The sequence below is a fragment of the Natator depressus genome, chromosome 24 (genome assembly GCF_965152275.1).
Source record: "Natator depressus isolate rNatDep1 chromosome 24, rNatDep2.hap1, whole genome shotgun sequence".
Lineage (NCBI taxonomy): Eukaryota > Metazoa > Chordata > Testudines > Cheloniidae > Natator > Natator depressus.
This window is the reverse complement of record NC_134257.1, coordinates 22375402-22397691: the sequence shown is the minus strand read 5'-3', so window position 1 is coordinate 22397691 and position 22290 is coordinate 22375402. Positions and strand designations below refer to the sequence as shown.

General features: G+C 69.0%; 1 protein-coding gene across 3 annotated transcripts; it reads right to left on the bottom strand.

Annotated features, from left to right (window-relative positions):
* ATP1A3 (ATPase Na+/K+ transporting subunit alpha 3) lies at nucleotides 1–20335 on the bottom strand. Of its 3 annotated transcripts, none has more exons than XM_074938617.1 (23): nucleotides 20183–20335; nucleotides 15678–15803; nucleotides 14400–14459; nucleotides 12932–13135; nucleotides 12442–12555; nucleotides 11926–12060; nucleotides 11347–11464; nucleotides 9650–9918; nucleotides 9164–9362; nucleotides 8680–8789; nucleotides 8272–8406; nucleotides 6937–7129; nucleotides 6111–6286; nucleotides 5743–5879; nucleotides 5199–5349; nucleotides 4396–4564; nucleotides 4148–4302; nucleotides 3865–3988; nucleotides 2944–3089; nucleotides 1504–1634; nucleotides 921–1022; nucleotides 260–351; nucleotides 1–68 (listed from the first exon to the last, which is right to left on the bottom strand). In XM_074938617.1, the coding sequence occupies exons 1-23, from the start codon at nucleotides 20186–20188 to the stop codon at nucleotides 40–42; spliced, it is 3081 nt and encodes a 1026-aa protein (XP_074794718.1). In that variant the 5' UTR covers nucleotides 20189–20335; the 3' UTR covers nucleotides 1–39. The 3 variants fall into 3 exon arrangements, with proteins under 3 accessions (XP_074794718.1, XP_074794719.1, XP_074794720.1); XM_074938618.1 differs by having other exon boundaries at nucleotides 15678–15764; nucleotides 20183–20315; XM_074938619.1 differs by lacking the exons at nucleotides 3865–3988; nucleotides 4148–4302; nucleotides 4396–4564; ... (13 more) ...; nucleotides 15678–15803; nucleotides 20183–20335 and adding an exon at nucleotides 3596–3613.
* Between the last annotated feature and the right edge of the window lie 1955 nt (nucleotides 20336–22290).

Below are 22290 nucleotides of genomic sequence, written 5' to 3'. Positions count from 1 at the left end.
GGGGGGGAGAGCGGCTGGCAGTGCGGGGGGTGGGGGGGCTCAGTAGTAGGTTTCCTTCTCGACCCAACCTGTGACAGAGAGGGGGGGTTAATGCTAGGTAAGGACACCCCGTTTGGCACCTCCCCCCACATATCGCCCCACCCTCCCCCATCTTCCTTACCCCCCTCCCCCTTCTCCTTCATCTCTCCCATACCAGGCCCCCATATCCCTCCAGCCCCCTTCTGCATCCCCCCATCAGCCTCCCGAGGCTGCCCCCCACCTCCGGGGTTCCGGCGCAGGATGAGTTTCCGGATCTCGTCGTACACGAAGATGAGGAAGCTGTACGGGAAGGCACAGAACCACCAGCTGGGCCTGGACGGGACAGAACCGGGGGGGGTTAGTGCCAGCAGTGGGGGGCGCTGCTCCCTGCCCGGCAGACACAAGGGGATTGCTGCTGGCTCCCAGGGCTGGCACCGCCCCCGGCCAGAACCCCCTGGGCCTGCAGAGACCCTCCCCTGGCCAGGATCCCCCCATCATGGCTGCAGGGAACCCCTCCCACCAGGACGTCCCCCCAAGTATCCTCCCCCTCCCCTAGTGCAGGATCCCCACCTCGAAGGGCAGCAAAGGCAGCTCCCCTGGGATCAACCCACCCCCCGGGCTGCAGCCCCTCACCCCCTGCATCAGGGGTCCCCCCAAGGCCAATGAGCCCCCTCCCTCAGCTGCGCGCTGGTGACTCAGCTGCCCCCTCTTCGGGCACCGCAGCAGCCCCTGGTGGACGAAAGGTGCAATTGCAGCGCTGCCTCCCCGGGAGAATCTATTACTCTGCGGGGGACGTGAATTCTGCGCCGTGGCCACTTGCCCCCGCCCAGTTCCAGCCCCAGGGATTCCCCCCGGGGAAGCAGGAGCCCCCCCCAACGGGGTCCCTCCATCCCCGCACTCACTTCAGGGGGTACATCCGCAGCGCCACGTCCATGCCGGGGCAGTAGGACAGGAAGGCGGCCAGCGCGGTCTCCTCAAAGAGCCCGAAAATAAGGATCTTGTTCCTGAGAGAGAGACAATGAAACAGCGCCTGGCATGCCCCTCGCTCCCGACCCGCAGCCCCCTGCCGGCCCAGCCCTGCCCCCTCCCACCAGCTCTGCCGGTGCCCCTCGCTCCCGACCCGCAGCCCCCTGCCGGCCCAGCCCTGCCCCCTCCCACCAGCTCTGCCGGTGCCCCTCGCTCCCGACCCGCAGCTCCCCCGCCAGCTCTGCCGGTGCCCCTCGATCCCGACCCGCAGCTCCCCCCGCCAGCTCTGCCGGTGCCCCTCACTCCTGACCCGCAGCCCCCTGCCGGCCCAGCCCTGCCCCCTCCCACTAGCTCTGCCGGTGCCCCTCACTCGCGACCCGCAACACCCTGCTAGCCCAGCCCTGCCGCCCCGCAGCTCTGCCGGTGCCCCTCACTCCCGACCCGCAGCCCCCCCGCCAGCTCTGCCGGTGCCCCTCACTCCCGAGCCGCAGCCCCCTGCCGGCCCAGCCCCCATCTCACTTCATGCCCTGCTGGAACACTGAGTTTCTCCTGGTTTTGCAGATGATCAGATCGGCCCATTGCACCACCACGATGCTGACGAAGAAGGACGTGTGGCAGGTGAACTCCACCACCTTGCGCTGCTCATACGTCTAAGAGGGGGAGGACGGGGAGAGTGTCAGCACCAGCCCCCCCCCTCCCCCCGAAACTGCCCCCCAGCCAAGGCTGCATCCAGCCATTTCAGTCAGGTGCCGCTTAGCTCACCGTTGAAACAGCGTCAGAGCCGCGTGTCCCTGACGCCCTCGGCTGGGGGCTGGGGGTGTGGAGCACAAGTGCACACAACCAGCCCTGGCAGGGGCAGAGGACAGCTGGACACTCGCACAGGTTGGACAATCTGGGGGGCTGGGACAGAGGACACGGCTTGTTCCTGCTGCTGGAAGTGGATGGATGGGCCCGGACAGGCCCTGGCTCCCCCCACAGCTTCCCCCCAACATGGCCCCCTGCCAGAGCCAGGACTCATGGCCGGCCCTCGGGCCAGGAGGAGAAATGGGTTCCAGCTCTGTAGGATCAGCAGGATCCTAAAATGCCTGCGGGGCAGTTAACGGGGGAGTCAGGCACCCTGGGGGAGGGGCACGAACTGGTGTGAACTGGTGGAAAAGGCCAGGCCAGGCAGGGAGACCAGGATGCAGTGACCCCGAAGAGGGGAGACGGAGAGCCAGCACGGGGCTGGGCCAAGGGGGCTGGGGGGACCTGCCCGGGGCCCCGGGTGGGAGCGGGGTCCCCGTGGAAGCCAGGCCAGCAGAGAAGCTGTTCCTGACCCAGGTGACGCTTGGCTCCGTGTCTGAGCCAGACGAAGTGAGAAAAGAGGGGCCGGGGCACCAAGCGCCCGCCCCCACCCCCACCCCCACCTGCCCCCAGGGCAACGGGAACGTCTGGGAGAAAGGGCTCTGAGCCGGGGGTCCTGGCTGGGCCGGGAATAGCTGTGACCTGCCTGCCACACCGGGCGCGGTGAGAGAAACGGCTTGGTTCAGATCTGGCCTGAGAACGTTCAGGATTTAGACCCCTGACGGCTCCCGTAGAGCCCGCCGGCCTTCGCACATTTGTCCCCAGGGCCGGGGAACGTGCTCAGGTTACGGGGCTGGTGCGCGGCCGAAGGGGCGAACGAATGACTGAGCTTGCCCTGCTCTGGAGCCGTCCCGAGCCGAGCGAGGCGGGACATTTTGGGGGCGCAAGGCCGGGGCTGGGGGGGTTTGCTGGGGTCTCCCTGGCTTCCGCTCGTGCGAGGCTGCGTGTAACCTGGCTGGTGCCTTCGCATGCTGGTGGCTGAGAGTGAAGCCAGAGGCTGAGAGGGACCCTGAGCCGGAGCGTAAAAGGGGACAGTGTCCCACAGTCCCAGGGGTCTGTCCCAGCCCCCCATGGGGAGCTCCAAGGGGGGGTGACCCCAGGCCCCCCCGCGCTCACCCACTGCTGCCCGTAGCTGTCCTCCAGGTCGTTCACGGTGCGGTCGTCCCAGTTGAGCCGGATCCCGACCAGCCCCGAGGGCAGGAACCCGTTCTCGGCCAGGATCACAAAGTAGGCGAAAAACCCGCCCAAGGCCTGGATCATCCCTGGGGGGCAGAGCGGGGGGTTACTGGGGAGAGCAGGGGGGCAGGGAGGGTGAGCCGGGGGCGGGGAGCTGGTAGAGGGCACAAGGGATGGGGCGGGGGGGAGGGCAGCAGAAGGGGAGGTAGGAACATGCCCCCCAAACCCCACCCAGGCCTTTCACCTAGAGTGACCCTCTGTCCCCAGCTCACCAACCCGCCCCAGGCTGCACCTCCCTCACTGATCTGCCCCCAGGCCCCCCCCACCGATCCGCCCGTAGGCCCCCCCTCACCGATCTGCCCCCCCACCGATCCGCCCGTAGGCCCCCCCCACCGATCTGCCCCCCCCTCACCGATCTGCCCCCCCCACCGATCCGCCCGTAGGCCCCCCCTCACCGATCTGCCCCCCACCGATCCGCCCGTAGGCCCCCCCCACCGATCTGCCCCCCCCTCACCGATCTGCCCCCCCCACCGATCCGCCCGTAGGCCCCCCCCACCGATCTGCCCCCCCCACCGATCTGCCCCCCCCTCACCGATCTGCCCGTAGGCCCCCCCCACCGATCTGCCCGTAGGCCCCCCCTCACCGATCTGCCCCCCCCACCGATCTGCCCGTAGGCCCCCCCTCACCGATCTGCCCCCCCCACCGATCTGCCCGTAGGCCCCCCCCTCACTGATCTGCCCCCCCCCACCGATCCGCCCGTAGGCCCCCCCCACCGATCTGCCCGTAGGCCCCCCCTCACCGATCTGCCCCCCCCACCGATCTGCCCGTAGGCCCCCCCCCACCGATCTGCCCCCCCCTCACCGATCTGCCCGTAGGCCATGCTAATCAGCCTCTCGTTCACCAGCTTGTCCGTCCGGGGGTTTCGAGGCTGCCGTTTCATGATGTCGCTCTCGGCGGCTTCGTAGGCCAGGGAGATGGCGGGGACCTGGGGAGAGGGGGCGGGGGGGGTTACAGGCTGGGCCTGCCCCAGGGCAGAGTGGGTGGGGGCCGAGCGGCGAAGGGGGCGACCCGTGGGGGTGAGTCCACCCCCCTCGAGTGACACCCGACGGTGCGGCAAGGCTGGTGCCAGCCCGGGGGGGCTCACCATGTCCGTGCCCAGGTCGATGCAGAGGATGGTGATGGTGCCGAGGGGCAGCGGGATGTTGGCCATGATGAAGAGCAGGAAGGGGGTGATCTCGGGGATGTTGCTGGTCAGCGTGTAGGCGATGGATTTCTTCAGGTTGTCGAAGATCAGCCGCCCTGCAGGGGAGGTTCGGATGTGAGGGAGGGAATGAGGGGGGCCAGCACCTGACGCCCCTACTCTCCCCCCCCACCCCTCAGCCCCCCCCTCACCCTCCTCGACGCCGGTGACGATGGAGGCGAAGTTGTCGTCCAGCAGGATCATGTCGGCCGCCTGCTTGGAGACGTCGGAGCCGGCGATGCCCATGGCCACCCCGATGTCGGCCTTCTTCAGTGCTGGGGAGTCGTTCACACCGTCGCCTGTCACGGCCACGATGGCACCCTGTGGGGGACACACATGGGTCAGGGCCGGGGCCCGGGGGGGGGGAGAGTCACGGGGGGGAGTCACGGGGGCGGGGGAGAGTCACGGGGTGCCGGGGGTCAGGGGAGAGTCACGAGGGGAGTCACAGGGGTGTGGGAGAGTCACGGGGTGCAGGGGGGCAGAGGAAACTCAAGGGGGGAGTCACGGGGGCATGGGAGAGTCATGGGGTGCCGGGGGTCGGGGGAGAGTCACGGGGGGAGTCACGGGGGTGGGGGAGAGTCATAGGGTGCAGAGGGGCGGGGGAGAGTCAACGGGAGGAGTCACGGGGGGTGGGGAAGAGTCAAGGGGGAGTCACGGGGGCGTGGGAGAGTCAAGGGGGAGTCATGGGGGCGTGGGAGAGTCACAGGGTGCGGGGGGTGGGGGAGAGTCAAGGGGGGAGTCACGGGGGCGTGGGAGAGTCGCAGGGTGCAGGGGGGCGGGGGAGAGTCACGGGGGGAGTCACGGGGGCGTGGGAGAGTCACGGGGTGCAGGGGGGCATGGGAGAGTCAAAGGGGGGAGTCATGGGGGGTGGGGGAGAGTCACGGGGTGCAGGGGGGCGGGGGAGAGTCAAGGGGGAGTCACGGGGGCGTGGGAGAGTCACGGGGGGGACTTGGACCTGTCTCTGGCAGCCCTCCACAATGATGAGTTTCTGCTGGGGCGAGGTGCGGGCGAAGACGATCTCCGTGTGGTTCTGCAGGATCTCGTCGATCTGCTCCGTGCTCATGTCCTTCAGGTCCGTGCCGTGGATCACGCAGGCCTTGGCGTCCCTGGGCGGGAGGTGGGCAAGGTCAGCGCTGGGACACCTTCCCCCAGGCTGGCACCGCTGGTGGCCCTCTCTGCAGATGCCCAAAGACCCTTGTGCCCCCTCATCTGGGGGGTTCTCCCCACCTCCCCTTCCCCCCAGCCCCCTGTGACCAACTGGGAAATGTTTGTAATATTTTTATGAGTCCTGTGCATGCCTCAGTTTCCCCTAGAGGGCGCATGGCTGCTCGGTGGGGGAAGGGATTCAGTCTGCTCTCAGTTCACTGAGCCTGAGGGAAGAGGGGGACCCCTGGGGGTCTGGGACATCAAAGGGGTCCTCCAAGGGGTAGCTCCAGAGATAGTTCAGGGCCTCTGGGCTCCGTGACACCCCCTCCCCTGGGGCCCCTGCCCCCCCATACCTGGGGTTGACCTGGCTGACGGGGATGTTGAGGCGGGCGGCGATGTCTTCCACGGTCTCGTTGCCCTCGGAAATGATGCCCACGCCCTTGGCGATGGCCTTGGCGGTGATGGGGTGGTCGCCGGTCACCATGATAACCTGGGGGGGGATGGGGGGTTATTACACCCCAGCGTGGGGGGTGAGAGGAGCCCCACCCCAGAGGTGGCCGCGTCTCAGTCCTGGGCGAGGGGTCACAGAATCAGAGATTAGGGCTGGAGGAGACCTCAGCAGGTTCTAGTCCGACCCCAACCAAACCGCCCCCGCCAGGGCTTTGTCAAGCCAGGCCCCTGTCTAACCAGCCCCCAAGGGGCCAGGCCCTGCGGGGTTCACCTTGATGCCAGCGCTGCGGCACTTGCCCACGGCGTCGGGCACGGCGGCCCGGGGCGGGTCGATCATGGACATGAGCCCCACGAAGCAGAGGTTCTCGGTGGCGAAGTTCACGTCGTCGCAGTCGAAGGCGAAGCCCTTGGGGTACTGCTCCTCCGGCATGTAGAAGTGACAGAACCCTGGGGGGGGCTGGGGGGGTCAGAGCCACCGGGCCCAGCCAGAGTCCCCAGCCTCCTGGCCCTAGCCCAGCTCCCAGCCCTGCCAGCGCCCCTCCTCCCAGCCCCGACCACCTGCGTCCACCCCTTCCCCTATTCCCCAGCATCTCAGTGCACCCATTGCCCAACCCCTCCCCAGCCCCCCCAATCTCCAGGACGCCCCCCGAGCACCCGCTGGCCCAGCCCCGGACACCCCCCGAGCACCTGACGCCCACCGAGCACCCGCTGGCCCAGCCCCGGACGCCCCCCGAGCACCCGCTGGCCCAGCCCCGGACACCCCCCGAGCACCCGCTGGGCCAGACCCCGACGCCCACCGAGCACCCGACGCCCCCCGAGCACCCGCTGGCCCAGCCCCCGACGCCCACCGAGCACCCGCTGGGCCAGCCCCCGACGCCCACCGAGCACCCGACGCCCACCGAGCACCCGCTGGCCCAGCCCCCGACGCCCACCGAGCACCCGCTGAGCCAGCCCCCGACGCCCACCGAGCACCCACTGGGCCAGCCCCCGACGCCCCCCGAGCACCCGCTGGGCCAGCCCCGGACACCCACCGAGCACCCGCTGGGCCAGCCCCAGACCCCCCCCGAGCACCCGCTGGTCCAGCCCCGGACACCCACCGAGCACCCGCTCGCCCAGGCCGCCCAGCTCCAGGTAGGCGTTCTGAAAAGCCTCCTTCAGCTCCTCGTCCAGCGGCTGCTCCTTGCCCTGCAGCAGGATGGTCGAGCAACGATCCAGGATCCGCTCCGGCGCCCCCTTCATCACCAGCAGGTAACGGTTGTCATTGGGGTCCTCAGTCTCGTGGATGGACAGCTGGGGGGCGAGGGGGCATCAGGGATGGGGCTGCAGACCCCCCCCAGCCACCCCCACCCACCTGCCAGCCCCCCATATTCCCCCATGTCCCCCCAGCAGGGAGCACTAACCTGCCCACCAATATCTGCCCCCCATCCACTCCCCCATCCCCCTCTGATGAAAGTGGGAATTTTCTGTCATATTTTTGAGTCCTGGGTGTGCCTCGGTTTCCCCTGCATGGCGCAGGGCTGCCCAGCGGGGGAGAGGGGTTCCGTCCGCTCTCAGGGCAGACTCACAGACATAGGGGAGGGACGTGAAGGGACCCGATGCTGCCCCTGATTCCCTGAGCCCGGCCTGAGAGGGGACCGCGGAGGTCAGTGGGGGAAGGGACTCAGTCCACAGGGGGTCGCGGCCCCTTGGCCAGGCTCTGCAGTGACCGGAGCTCAGGGCCCCCAGGCCATGGCCAGGACCGACGGCCCTGGTCTGCCGACGCTGCCCGGTGTCCCCGCCAGCCCTGGCCGAGGGGCGTCAGTCCCTGCTGTGGGCACGACACCCCCAGAGCCCGTCTCCGCCGGCCGCGCTGGGCAGCGCTCCCGGGCTGAGGCAGGAGGGCTGGAGCCCAGGGGCTCCGTCTCAGAGGCGGGGGGCGCAGGGGGCCAACCCCAAAGGAAGGGAGGATCCCTGGGGGTCCAGCACGTGGCAGGGCTGCCCCGAGGGGCTGTTCCCAAGCTGGGGGTGTAGCACAGGGCCTGTGGCTCCATGACACTCCCTGGGGCCCCACCCACCTGCCCCCCACGCTTGGGGCTGAGCTGACTAACGGGGCCCAGACTCCCAGGTAGGGGGCGGGGGGGTGAGCCTGGGGATCGTTCCAGGCCGGTGCCCACGGGGAATCCGAGCTAATTTGATCAGCTGCCAGCGCTGGAGACAGGATTAGCCTGACAGGCTGGGAACTGCAGGCAGCCCCCCACCCCCCGCCCCCCCCACACACAGCCCCACAGGGAGCTGCGGGAGCTCAGGAGGAATAGGGGGTCCCAGATCATTGCGAGCTGGGGTCTGCACCCGGGACTCGGTGGTGGCGTTGAAGGGGATCTCGGATGGCTGGGGGGGCTACAGCAGGTTTGGGGGGCTGGGTGGATTTGGGGGGGCTGAGGGGCCCCCAGTACCTGGTACTTGTTGGTGGAGTTGAAGGGGATCTCGGCCACTTTCTTGTTTCTCTCCCGCATCAGCTTGACGGAGCCGGACGAGAGCTCGATGCATTTCAGCAGCGCCGACTCTGAAGCGTCGCCAGCCACGTCCCGCTGCGGGCGGGGGGGTTAGTAATGGGGTACCCTGAACCCCCACCCCACAGCCCCAGCTCTGCCCCTGGGTAGCACCGGCCACGTCCCAGTGCAGGGGGGGCTAGACATGAACCCCTCCTGTGCCCCCCCACCCCCGCCATTCCTGCCCTCACCCCACTGTGGGCCACAATGGGGAACCTCCCAGCTCCGTAGCCCCCCCCTCCTGTGCTGCCCCCCTGTGCCCTCCCCCATACCCGGTCCCCTGGCTGCCCCCGTGTGGGGGTCGTCGCTCACCTTGAGGATGGGCACGTTGTCCTGCCCCCCCTTGAAGACGGCACGGTTGCAGAGTCCAGCGACATGGGACAGGGCCAGCCAGGTGGCCGAGCTCTTGTCGAAGGCCGTTCCTGGGGGGGTACAGGGGGGCATTAGGAGCACCCAGTGGGGCAGCTGGGGCACCCCCAGGACTCCCCACAGGGACTGGGGCACCCCAATGTGTGCGACTCCCCCATCCTGGCTGCACCGTGACTTAACCCCCCTGGAGCCCCCAACGCCTCCCCACACAGCCCCCCATCTCTTCCCTCTCATGAACCACCCCCAGCCCCCATTCAGAGACCTCCCCCCAGTGTCCCTCTGCCCTAGAGATCCCCAGCACCACCCTGCTCAGCCCCTACCCCCAGGAGACCCCGTCCTCACCTGGGCCTGCTCTCAGCCAGTCCCCGCCCCGCTCTGCCCCCCCAGCTCCCCCCGCCCTGCTCCTCGGTCCCCCTGCGCCCCTCACCCGACTGGTCCTCGGTGGTGTCGGCCTCGTGGATCTGGTTGTCGAACCACATGTGGGCGACCGTCATGCGGTTCTGGGTCAGGGTCCCCGTCTTGTCGGAGCAGATGGTGGAGGTCGAGCCCAGCGTCTCCACCGCCTCCAGGTTCTTCACCAGGCAGTTCTTGCGGGCCATGCGCTTGGCCGTCAGCGTCAGACAGACCTGGGGAGGGGGGGTCAGCGATGCCACAGGGGACTGCCCCACCCAGGGGCCCTCCCCGCTGGACCCACCCCTCAGCACAGCGGCACCCCCAGCCCAGAGACCACAGACCCCCCCAATCCAGAGATTCCCCCAGGGCCCAAACGCAGCCTGAGAGCCAACCTCCCAAATCCCCCACCCCAGGGACCCCTGCCCGACAACCGGAGAAATCCCTCGCCCGGGGGAGCCTGGGGGTCGGCCCCTGGCGGGCCCCGGGGGCTGTTGCGAAGCCATGGGCCTGGCGGACGTACCGTGACGGTGGCCAGCAGCCCCTCGGGCACGTTGGCCACGATGATGCCGATGAGGAAGATGACGGCCTCCAGCCAGGAGTAGCCCAGGATGAGCGAGAGCACGAAGAAGGAGACGCCCAGGAACACGGCCACGCCGGTGATCAGCTGGATGAAATGCTCGATCTCCACAGCGATGGGCGTCTTGCCGACCTCCAGGCCCGACGCCAGCGTGGCGATTCGGCCCATCACCGTGCGGTCGCCCGTGGCGATGACCACCCCGCGCGCCGTGCCTGGGGGGGCCGGGGTCAGACAGCGCCCCTCACTCCCGACCCGCAGCCCCTGCTACCCCGGCCCTGGGTTCCTGCCCCCCCAAGCTCTGCCGGCACCCCTCACTCCCGACCCGCAGCCCCTGCTACCCCGGCCCTGGGCTCCTGCCCCCCCAAGCTCTGCCGGCACCCCTCACTCCCGACCCGCAGCCCCTGCTACCCCGGCCCTGGGCTCCTGCCCCCCCAAGCTCTGCCGGCACCCCTCACTCCCGACCCGCAGCCCCTGCTACCCCGGCCCTGGGCTCCTGCCCCCCCAAGCTCTGCCGGCACCCCTCACTCCCGACCCGCAGCCCCTGCTACCCCGGCCCTGGGCTCCTGCCCCCCCCAGCTCTGCCGGCGCCCCTCACTCCCGACCCGCAGCCCCTGCTACCCCGGCCCTGGGCTCCTGCCCCCCCAGCTCTGCCGGCACCCCTCACTCCCGACCCGCAGCCCCTGCTACCCCGGCCCTGGGCTCCTGCCCCCCCCAGCTCTGCCGGCGCCCCTCACTCCCGACCCGCAGCCCCTGCTACCCCAGCCCTGGGCTCCCCCCACCCCCCCAGCTCTGCCCCCCCCAGCTCTGCCAGCGCCCCTCACTCCCGACCCGCAGCCCCTGCTACCCCGGCCCTGGGCTCCCCCCACCCCGCCCCCAGCTCTGCCGGCGCCCCTCACTCCCGACCTGCAGCCCCTGCTACCCCGGCCCTGGGCTCCTGCCCCCCCAAGCTCTGCCGGTGCCCCTCACTCCCGACCCACAGCCCCTGCTAGCCCACCCTGGGCTCCTGCCCCCCCCCAGCTCTGCCAGCGCCCCTCACTCCCGACCCGCAGCCCCTGCTACCCCAGCCCTGGGCTCCTGCCCCCCCCAGCTCTGCCGGCGCCCCTCACTCCCGACCCGCAGCCCCTGCTACCCCAGCCCTGGGCTCCTGCCCCCCCCAGCTCTGCCGGTGCCCCTCACTCCCGACCCGCAGCCCCTGCTACTCCAGCCCTGGGCTCCCCCCACCCCCCCCAGCTCTGCCGGCACCCCTCACTCCCGACCCGCAGCCCCTGCTACCCCGGCCCTGGGCTCCCCCCACCCCCCCAGCTCTGCCGGTGCCCCTCACTCCCGACCCACAGCCCCTGCTACCCCAGCCCTGGGCTCCTGCCCCCCCCCAGCTCTGCCAGCGCCCCTCACTCCCGACCCGCAGCCCCTGCTACCCCAGCCCTGGGCTCCTGCCCCCCCCAGCTCTGCCGGCGCCCCTCACTCCCGACCCGCAGCCCCTGCTACCCCAGCCCTGGGCTCCTGCCCCCCCGCCCCCAGCTCTGCCAGCGCCCCTCACTCCCGACCCGCAGCCCCTGCTACTCCAGCCCTGGGCTCCCCCCACCCCCCCCAGCTCTGCCGGCGCCCCTCACTCCCAACCCGCAGCCCCACACAGGGCTCACCCTCGACGCAGTTGGTGGAGAAGAAGGTGATGTTGCGGGTCTCCAGCGGGTTGTCGTGGGTGCAGTCGGGGGAGCGGGTCTGTGGCTCCGATTCGCCGGTCAGGGAGGAATTATCCACCTGCGGGGGCGGGAGGGGCAGGCCCAGGGTCAGAGCTGGGTACGGCCCATTGGCTGCACCCCCCACCCCACCGTGGAGATGGGACCCCAGGGCAGGGCGGGGGGATCTGGAGCAGGGAAACCCAGAGCAGGAGCTCGGGAGGGGGGGCTCTGGGCTGGAAGCCCTGGAGGCGGGTCTGGGGGGGACTTTGGGTTAGGGGCTGGGGCGGCATTTGGAGATGGGGAGCTGGAGCATTGGCGGTTTTGTGAGTTAGGGGAGGAACGGGGGTTGGGGGAGGGGGGTTAGAGCAGGACACAGGGAGCAGAGCACTGGGGGGGGCGGAGTGGGGGATGGGGAGCAGAGCACGGGGGGTCAGAGGGGAGGATGGGGGCCGGAGCGCAAGATAGGGGTTGGAGCGGGGGGTGGAGGTCCGAGCACTGGGGGGCTGGGGCGGGGGATGGGGGCCAGAGCGGGGGTCTCACCTTGCAGCCGTGGGCCGAGATGATGCGCAGGTCGGCGGGGACGCGGTCGCCCCCCTTCACCTCCACCAGGTCCCCCACAACCACCTCCTCCGCATTCAGCTGCATCTTCTCCCCCTCCCGGATCACCAGGGCTTGCTGGGGGGGGAGCAGGGGGTTATGGGGAGATCTGGGTCCCGACCCCAAACCACCGTGTCCCCAGGCCCCCAGCCCTGCTGCCCCCCAACCACGGAGTCCCCTGACCCCCAAACCCCGCTGTCCCCAACCACGCTCCCCCAGACCCCCAAACCCCACTGCCCTCAACCACGCTCCCCCAGACCCCCAAACCCCGCTGCCTCCAACCATGCTCCCCCAGACCCCCACCGCCACCAACGAATGCAGCCCTATGGGGGAGGGGCAGTTTGTGTCGGGCCTACAGTCGCCAGGCCGGTGGGGGCTGGGGTAGAGAACAGGGCACCTACGGCTGGTCCCTGGTGAGCCCCCTTCCCCTCCCCCATCCCTGCCCCCCACCTCCCTCACCTGGGGGACCATGTTCTTGAAGGACTCCATGATCTTGGAGCTTTTGGCCTCTTGGTAGTAGGAGAAGCAGCCGGTGATGATCACGACAGCAGCCAGCACGATGCCCAGGTAGAGCTGGGGGGGGAGTCAGTACCCGTGGGGGGGGGGTCAGCCTCCAGGCAGCCCCCCTCCCACTCTTCCACCTTTCCAGCCCCTCCCTGCCTGTCTCCCCCTCCCCTGATCATGCCCCCCAGCCTCCCACATGCCCCTGCTTCATTCACCCCCCCCTTGGCCCTGACCCCCCCCACAGGCATAGCCCCAGCTGGGTCCCTCTGTCCTGCCCAACCTGTCCAACCCCGCCCCCCATTGGGCCCCCCCAGCCTTGTCCCCAGCCAGCCTGCCCCCTGTCCTGCGCCCCTGCCCCCCCGTGCACTCAGCCCCCCCGTGCACTCAGACCCTCCCCCCAGCGCTCAGACCCCCCCCGTGCACTCAGACCCCCCCCCCCGCTCACGTTGTCGTTGGCTGGGTCGTCCTCGGTACCGGCCTGGATGCCGTAGGCCAGGAAGCAGAGAATGGCCCCGATCCACAGCAGGATGGAGAAGCCCCCGAAGAGCTGTCGGCAGAACTTGACCCACTCGGGGGTAGTGGGGGGGGGCGTCAGGGCATTGGGCCCGTCCCGCACCAGGATCTCCTGCGCTTTGCTGTGGGTCAAACCCTGGGGGGCAGGGGGCGATTAGACCCCTGGAGAGACCCCCCACCACGCCCGGCCCAGCTCCCCCTGCCTGGGTCCCACCTACCCCTTGAGCCCCCCACCACTCATCCCCCCACATCCCTCCACCCCTTGCCCCTCTGCCTCCACCCCACATCCCTCCACACCCCTCCCTCCAACCCCTGCACCCCACCACCCATTCCCCCACATCCCTCCACCCCCCCACACCCTCCCACACCCCACCACCCAGCCCCCCACATCCCTCCACCCCTCGCCCCTCTGCCTCCACCCCACATCCCTCCACACCCCTCCCTCCACCCCCTGCACCCCCCTGCACCCCACCACCCATCCCCCCACATCCCTCCACCCCTGCCTCCACCCCACATCCCTCCACCCCCGCACCCCTGCCTCCATCCCACATCCCTTCATACCCCTCCCTCCACCCCTGAACCCCCCGCACCCCACCACTCATCCCCCCACGTCCCTCCACCCCCCACACCCTCCCGCACCCCACCACCCATCCCTCCACATCCCTCCCTCCCCCTGCACTCCTCCCTCCCCCACATCACGCCCTCCCTCACCACCCGCACCCCACCACCCATCCCCCAGTCCTCCTCACCCTCCACCCATCCCCCCACATCCCTCCACCCCTCGCCCCTCTGCCTCCACCCCACATCCCTCCACACCCCTCCCTCCACCCCGTGCACCCCACCACCCATCCCCCCACATCCCTCCACCCCCCACACCTCTGCCTCCACCCCACATCCCTTCATACTCCTCCCTCCACCCCCTGAACCCCCCACACCCCACCACTCATCCCCCCATGTCCCTCCACCCTCCGCACCCTCCCGCACCCCACCACCCATCCCTCCACATCCCTCCCTCCCCCTGCACTCTTCCCTCCCCCACATCATGCCCTCCCTCACCACCCGCACCCCACCACCCATTCCCCAGTCCTCCTCACCCTCCACCCATCCCCCCACATCCTTCCACCCCCTGCACCCCACACTCATCCCCCACCCCTGTCGCCCTCCACCCCCCCTTCATCCTCCCTCCCTCCCCCACACCCCACCCTCGCTCTGGTGCCCTCAGGCTCACAGGGCCCCTGCCCTGCCCCGAGGGGTTACGGGAGTGAGGGGTGGGGGACATGTGGGGCAAGGGGCATATGGGGATGTTGAGGGACTGCCCGGCGCTGGGAGGTTCACAGGGGGCCGGGGGTACTGGGGGGGGTTTCCGGGGGGGCCGGGGGCACTGGGGGCGGGACTCTCACCTGCACACAGTCCGTGTTGTATTTTCTGCAAACCTCTTCGATGGACATTTTGTGCTCAGTCTGCGAAATAGGAAGGAGAAAAAGCATAAGAAATGCCCCCCCCAGCCAGCCACCCCCCACTTCCCACAGCCCCCTTCCCCCCAGCCAGTGCCCCCCACTTCCCACAGCCCCCTTCCCCTCAGCCAGCGCCCCTCCTGCTCCCCACAGCTCCCCTCCCCCCAACCAGCGTCCCCACTTCCCATAGCCCCCTTCCCCCCAGCCAGCGCCCCCCACTTCCTACAGCCCCCCTTCCCACCTCAGCCAGCCCCCCCACTTCCCACAGCCCCCTTCCCCCCAGCCAGTGCCCCCCACTTCCCACAGCCCCCTTCCCCTCAGCCAGCGCCCCCCTGCTCCCCACAGCCCCCTTCCCCCCAGCCAGGGCCCCCCTGCTCCCCACAGCCCCCCTTCCCCCAGCCAGCGCCCCCCCTGCTCCCCACAGCCCACTTCCCCCCAGCCAGCGCCCCCCACTTCCCACAGCCCCCTTCCCCCAGCCAGTGCCCCCCACTTCCCACAGCCCCCTTCCCCCATCCAGTGCCCCCCCACTTCCCACAGCCCCCTTTCCCCCAGCCAGTGCCCCCCCACTTCCCACAGCCCCCTTCCCCTCAGCCAGTGCCCCCCACTTCCCACAGCCCCCTTCCCCTCAGCCAGCGCCCCTCCTGCTCCCCACAGCCCCTTCCCCTCAGCCAGCGCCCCCCTGCTCCCCACAGCCCCCTTCCCCCCAGCCAGGGCCCCCCTGCTCCCCACAGCCCCCCTTCCCCCAGCCAGCGCCCCCCTGCTTCCCACAGCCCACTTCCCCCCAGCCAGCGCCCCCCACTTCCCACAGCCCCCTTCCCCCAGCCAGTGCCCCCCACTTCCCACAGCCCCCTTCCCCCATCCAGTGCCCCCCGACTTCCCACAGCCCCCTTCCCCCCAGCCAGTGCCCCCCCCACTTCCCACAGCCCCCTTCCCCTCAGCCAGCGCCCCCCCACTTGCCACAGCTCCCTTCCCCCAGCCAGCGCCCCCCCACTTCCCAGAGCCCCGTTCCCCCCAGCCAGGGCCCACCCTGCTCCCCACAGCCCCCCTCTCCCCCACCCAGTGCCCTCCCCGCTGCCCACAGCCCCCCTTCCCCCCAGCCAGGGCCCCCCTGCTCCTCACAGCCCCCTTCCCCCCAGCCAGCGCCCCCCCTGCTCCCCACAGCCCCCCTCCCCGCCAGCGCTCCCTGCTGGGAGCGGCCGGGGGGACCCGGGAGCCCCCACTCACCATGGCCACTTCCTTCTTGAGGTCGTCCAGGTCTCTGGCCTTGGCATCTTTGCTCCCCTTCTTGGGCGAATCCTTCTCGCTCTTGTCCTGCGTGGTGGCCACGCGGTAGCTGTCTGAGCGGCCGTACTGGGGGGGGCGGGGGGGTCAGCCGGGACCGGGGACCCCCCCCGTGTGTGTAGGGCGTGCGCTCAGCCAGCGCCGTCCCGGTGCCCCCCCGCCCCCAGGGCTCCCCGTCCCCCCTCGACTTTGCCTGCCCCACATCAGCGCCCCCAGGGCTCCCCGTCCCCTGTTGGCGCCGCCTGCCCAAATCACCCCCCCAGCGCCCCCCATTTCCCCCAACACCTTCCACCCACACCCCAAAAATGGTCTCATCCGGAGAAGCCCCTTCCCCCTCTCCCCTCCCCCACCTGCTCCCCCGCTCCGCCGCTGCCCCCCCCTCGGGATTTCAGACCATCTGCTCCCAGCAACTAATCCGCCCATGTGTTCGGGGGGGGGGTCGGGGGGGGCGGGTAGCGCCGCCCACCAGACCCTGATGTGCCCCCGTGGGCGTGAGATGTGCCGTGCACGGGGGGGGGGAGTAGCGGGGGGCTGGGGCGGCCACGTCTGTGCAGCGTCCCAGACTGATTCCGCCCCCCCGCCAGCCTGCCTGCCCCGGGGGGGTCGCTGCTGGAGTAGCCCCGTGAATACCTGCCACTCCCCTGGGGTGCTGCGTGGGGGGAGGGGGAGGGTGCAAAACAGGGCCCCCAACATAGCCCCTCTCAACCAGCAGAGGGCAGCGGTGGGCACTGAACTCTCTCACACACACACTCAGAGTGTCACACACACACAGAGCGTCTCTCACACACACACACAGAGTGTGTGTCTCTCTCACACACACACTCAGAGTGTCACACACACACAGAGCGTGTCTCTCACACACACACTCAGAGCTACACACACAGAGCGTCTCTCACACACACACTCAGAGTGTCACACACACACAGAGCGTGTCTCTCACACACACACACAGAGCTACACACACAGAGCGTCTCTCACACACACACACAGAGCGTGTCTCTCACACACACACTCAGAGCTACACACACAGAGCGTCTCTCACACACACACACAGAGTGTGTGTCTCTCTCACACACACACACTCAGAGTGTCACACACACACAGAGCGTGTCTCTCACACACACACTCAGAGCTACACACACAGAGCGTCTCTCACACACACACTCAGAGTGTCACACACACACACAGAGCGTGTCTCTCACACACACACACAGAGCTACACACACAGAGCGTCTCTCACACACACACACAGAGCGTGTCTCTCACACACACTCAGAGCTACACACACATACACACAGAGTGTGTGTCTCTCTCTCACACACACACAGAGCGTGTCTCTCACACACACACAGAGCGTGTCTCTTACACACACACTCAGTTACACACACAGAGCGTCACACACACACAGTGTGTGTCTCTCTCTCACACACACACACAGAGCGTCACACACACACACTCAGAGCTACACACACATACACACAGAGTGTGTCTCTCTCTCACACACACACACAGAGCGTCACACACACACGGCGTCTCACACACAAACATACACAGTGTCTGACACACACAGCATCACACACACACACTATGATGAAGTGGGCATTTTCTGTACGATTTGCTGGGGCCCATGTGTGCCTCAGTTTCCCCCGGCACTTTGCGTTTCTGCCCAGTGGGGGGCTCCTGAGGTGCGGGTGGGGCCCAGCTGGGCTGCCGGGAACCCGGGACTGGTTGAGGGGCCAGGCCGATGGAAGCTGGGAACCCAGCACCCCCAGCCCCGAGACACAGGGCTGAGGGGCAGGCAGGGGACCCCGAGGGGGTGCCGGGAAGGGGCCGGATGCTCTGAGTCCGGGACGGACCCACCCCGGCCTGGCTGGGGGGTTGCTCTGCCCTGGCCCCATGAGCTGCTTTGACCTTCATCTTTGCGCGCTGACTTGGGGCGGCCAAGTGACCAGTAAACCCCACTCGGCCGTGACTCTGCCCGGCGTCCCTGCCAGCCCTGGCCGCGGGGCCTCAGTCCCTGCGGGGACACCAGGAGCCCCAGGGTGAAGCGGGGGCTCCGTCTTGGAGGCGGAAGGCCACGGGGCCCATCCCGAGGGAAGCGGGGGACCCTGGGGGCCCGGCACGTTGCAGGGGTCCCCCTGGAGCTGGGGTGTAGCACAGGGCTGGTGGCTCAGTGACCCACACGCACTCGGGGCGCTGGGGGGCTGGGGGGGCAGGCGGAGGACTAAGTGGGGGGTGGCTCTTAGGGAAGGTGCTGGGGAGGTGAATGTGCTGGGGGCAGCTTCCTGGGGGCGGGCTGCTTGAGGGGTCAGTGGGGGGGGGGCTGGTCTCTCGCCTCAGCCCTCCCAGCCCTGAGCTTCCTGAGCCCCCCCCTGCAGCGCTGCGGCGGGGGGGGGGGTGGCGCTGGCTCTGAGCCAACACTGCAGCAGCCACAACTCCGGGCAATGCAGAGCGGGGGGGGGCACAGGGACCCCCCAAGCCCCCAGCCGGGAACCAGCCCCCCAGCCTAGAGCTGAGCCCCCAGCTGGAACTAGCCCCCCCATGTCCTCCCCCCCCGGCACGGGGGGGGGGTCAGGGTGACCGATCTCCCAGCTGGGCAGCGATGGGGGGCAAGGCCCAGCCGCCCCCCGACTTCAGTGTTAAGGGGTCCATGAGGGAGAGAAAGGAAACGGCAAGAAACTCCCCCTCCGGCCAAAGCGCCCCCAAGCGCCCCGGGCCTGAGCGCCCCCCTCTGGGCCCTTGGATTTAAGGAGGGGGGTCTCAAGAAATCCCCCCCCTTTAAAAAAAAGTCTCTGGAACTTGCAGCCTGGGGCCCTGGCCTCGACCCCGCCCCCAAGGCGGGGGGCGGGGGGGGCAGCGCACGCGGGGGGGCGATGCGGGAGGACCTGGGAAGAATCAACCCCGCCAGCGACTCAGACACGCCCCGAGACCCTGGGGGGGGGCGTCCACGTTTCAACTGGGGGGAGGCGGCGCCGTGGGGGGGGAGCAGCCCCCCCCGCTCCCCGCCTCCCCGAGCTCCCCTCCCCCCCGCCCCAGCTCCCCCCTCCTCTCCCCTTCGGGCGCTCGCCAAGGTTACAGCTGCGGCATCTGCGCCGCCGCTTTGATGCGCCCCCCCGCCCCCCTTCCGGACAGCAGGCGGATTAAGCCGAGAGCCCAGAGCCATATGCTCCCCCCCCCGCCTGCTGCTCCCCTCCCCCACCAGCCCCCCCGCCGCCCCCCGCATCCCCCTCCCCGCTGCGCCCCCATCTCAGCTCTCTTTCCCAGCTTCCCCCACAGAGCCCCCCGCTTTGGGTCCCCCCGATTCTCCAGCGGCGCGCTCCCGGGCTGAACCTGGGGCTCCCCCCCCCGAGGTTTGGGATTAATTGGGGGATTGATTAAAGGATTAATGAGCGGGATTCATGAGTGCATGGCTGCCCCCCGAGAGCCCCCCAATCTGTCCAGGTTCGTCGCCAAGGATGGGGGGGTCAGGCGCTGTGACACCCCCCGCGGGGTCTCCCCAGGCTGCGCTGTTGGGGGGGGGAACGACAAGGAGCTGTCCCCCCCCGTCTCTGTCCCCTCCATTTTCTCCTTCTCTTTCCCTCCATTTCCCTCCGCTCCCGCCCCCCCCGGCGCTGTTCCCCCCTCACACCCAGAGGTCCTGGCTTCGGGGGGTGCCCATTCCCTGCCCATCCCCCCGGCCCAGGCAGCCCCCGACATTTCCCATCATCAGCCCACCCCGCAATAACCCTGCCCCAGGGCCCCCCCCAAATCTGCCCCCGACCCCCCCACGTGTCCCGGAGCCAAAGATCAGAGACAAGGCTAGAAATACTGGGGGGGCTGGCAGAGGAGACGGGAAGGTTATTGCGTGGGGAGGGGCCCACGGGGGTAGGACACACACACACCCCCGCACACACAGGCCCCCGGGCACACACACCCTGCGCAGATCCGGACACACTCACGGCGCTGCAGTGTCACACCCCAGGGACATACGCAGCTCACACACGTCCCCTCACAGACACCCGTTCGCACACCCAGCCACACTCACTGCGCACATCCCCACGGGCACCGAGACACCCACACACGCGCCGATGCAGAGCTACACGCCCAAACACCTCCATTGCACACTCCCTGAGCCAGAGTCATTCTCACACTTGCAGACACACACAGGGATTGCCGCTTGCACTCACACATGCCGGACTGGCCCCATTGCACACTCACACCGAGCAAGCCATTTGCACACGCGCACACATGCAGGGAGAACCCCTGGCACACACGCAGGCAGGACTGGCCCTGTTGCACACTCACACATTTGCACAATCATAGACAGACGCGGGGATATTGCACATTTACACACTTGTAGACACACATAAGGATAAGCCCCACTCGCGCTCACACGCATGACTGACCCCGTTGCACACGCACGGATTTGCACACTCGCAGACACACGCCCCCGCCCCCGCGGTGCCTACCCCCATGCCGGCGGTTGGGGGGTCTCAGCCCGGCCGATCGGGGCGCTCCGTGGACGGACAGGCGGACACGGGGCGCGGGACGGGCGCGCTCGGCTGCCAGGCTCGCCGGACTGAGCCGAGCCCCGCGAGCTGCCGGGGCTGCTGTCTGGGCCGGGGCTGCTGCGGCAGCCAATCAGCGGCCCCCCCGCTCCCCCCCCCGCCGGACCGACAGACAGGCCCCGCCCCCTTTACTGCGGATTCACCTTCTCCAAGGTGGGGGGGCGACGACGGGGCTGGGGATGGAGAGTTCCCCCCCGCAGAGCGCCCCAACCCCATAGCCCCCCAAAACAGCCCTAGCCCCACAGCCCCGACCCCACGGATCACCCCAGCCCCATAGCCCCCCAAAACAGCCCTAGCCCCACAGCCCCGACCCCACGGATCACCCCAGCCCCATAGCCCCCCAAAACAGCCCTAACCTCACAGCCCCGACCCCACAGATCACCCCAACCCTCAACCTATAGCCCCCAAAAGAGCCCTTGCCCCCACACACACCCAAGAACCCCCAAACTCCCAACCCCATAGCGAAAATCCCTCAACCTAGAGCTTCACCAAACACTGCAGCCCCCCAACCCACAGCCCCCCACAGAGCATCTCCAAGTAGCCCCACAGACCCCCCCCAAATCCCTCAGGGCTCCCAAGGCCAAGGCCTCCAAATTTCCCCCGGAATGACCCCCTGCGAACCCCAGAATCCCTCCCCCTCCCAGATCCCGGCTCGGGGGAGTCTGCAGTGAGGGGGGGCCCAACCTCGGTGAAGGGAGGTGACCCCCACACACGTTCCCTCCCCCACCACATCCAGTTCAAGATAAAAGTGGGTGAGGCGCGGGGGGCTCCAAGGAAGGGGGCAGACACACCCCGACACACACACACCCCGACACACACCCAGACACACACATACCCGACACACACACCCTGACACACATACACCCACACCTGACACACACACCCTGACACCCCCCCAAACACACAAACACAACCCTCCCATACATCCCATTTCACACACATGCAAACCCTCATTCAACCCAACACACGGCTCCTCACACACACACCCAACCCCAGGTACACACACCCTGAAAACTCCTGACACACTCCCATCCACATACAGACCAACCCGACACACACATACACACCCCATAGAAACACACACACCACACCAACACACCCCAAGATGCGCGCGCACACACACACAGACTGAAACACACACAACCCTCCCTCCAACACCACCACAACCCCCTCCGCTCCCTGTATTTCACACCGCCCCACACATTTCAGTAGGGGGACGGGGCACAGAGGGGTGGGGGGCAGATGAGAGGCTGAGCGCCTGGGGAGGACTGAGCAGTGGAGACGCCCGGGATGGGGGGTTAAGAACCATCGGGAATCACGGACAGAGCAGACATGGGCGGCCATCGGTAGGGACCAGAGTGAACACCCTTAGTGGGGGTGAAGGGCGGTGGGAAGCGTCTGTAATAATTATCAGGGCTTCTTCATCTCCGCCGCTGCCATCTCCCACGGGGGGGGGGATATATCCCGGGGATGGCGCCAGCCCCCCGCCCCCCGCGCCGCACCAGAGACAGTGGGGGGAGGGGGATTCCCGGTCCGTGTCACGCTCCCGGCTGCAGCATCCCTCGTCCGCATCTCCATGGCAACGGCGCAGCCGGGCAACGGCGAGGTGGCCACCCAGTGTTGCCATGGCAACGGAGGAAGGGTTTCCACGGTAGCAAGGGTGACCGCATCGATGGGGGAGGGACCAGGGAGCTCCCCCCCGCCCCCCCCCCGTCTGAGTCCCTGTGCCCAGCCGAGTGGGGTCGGGGTCCCCATAGGATGGGAGGCGAAAGGGGGCGCAGGGAGGAGTTGTCAGCAGCAGCTGTCCACACCCCCACCCCCGGCCCCGATCCCTGGACGGGAAACCTGCACCACAGCCCGGTCTCCCCGGCCCCACAACCGGCCCGGCCCCAGGTCTGGCACCCTCCCCCGTCCCCCCCAGCTCCGCTGGTGCCCCTCACTCCCGACCCGCAGCCCCCAGCCAGCCCAGCCCTGGGCTCCCCCCAGCCCCCCAGCTCCGCCGGTGCCCC

Excerpts from the sequence above, each read along its gene's own strand:
- ATP1A3 (XM_074938617.1), bottom strand. Across the intron at positions 11,465-11,925 it reads TCTCGGCCCACGGCTGCAAG|GTGGATAATTCCTCCCTGAC; the intron begins GTGAGACCCCCG and ends CCGCCCCCGCAG. Across the intron at positions 69-259 it reads CCTGCGCCGGAACCCCGGAG|GTTGGGTCGAGAAGGAAACC; the intron begins GTGGGGGGCAGC and ends TCTCTGTCACAG.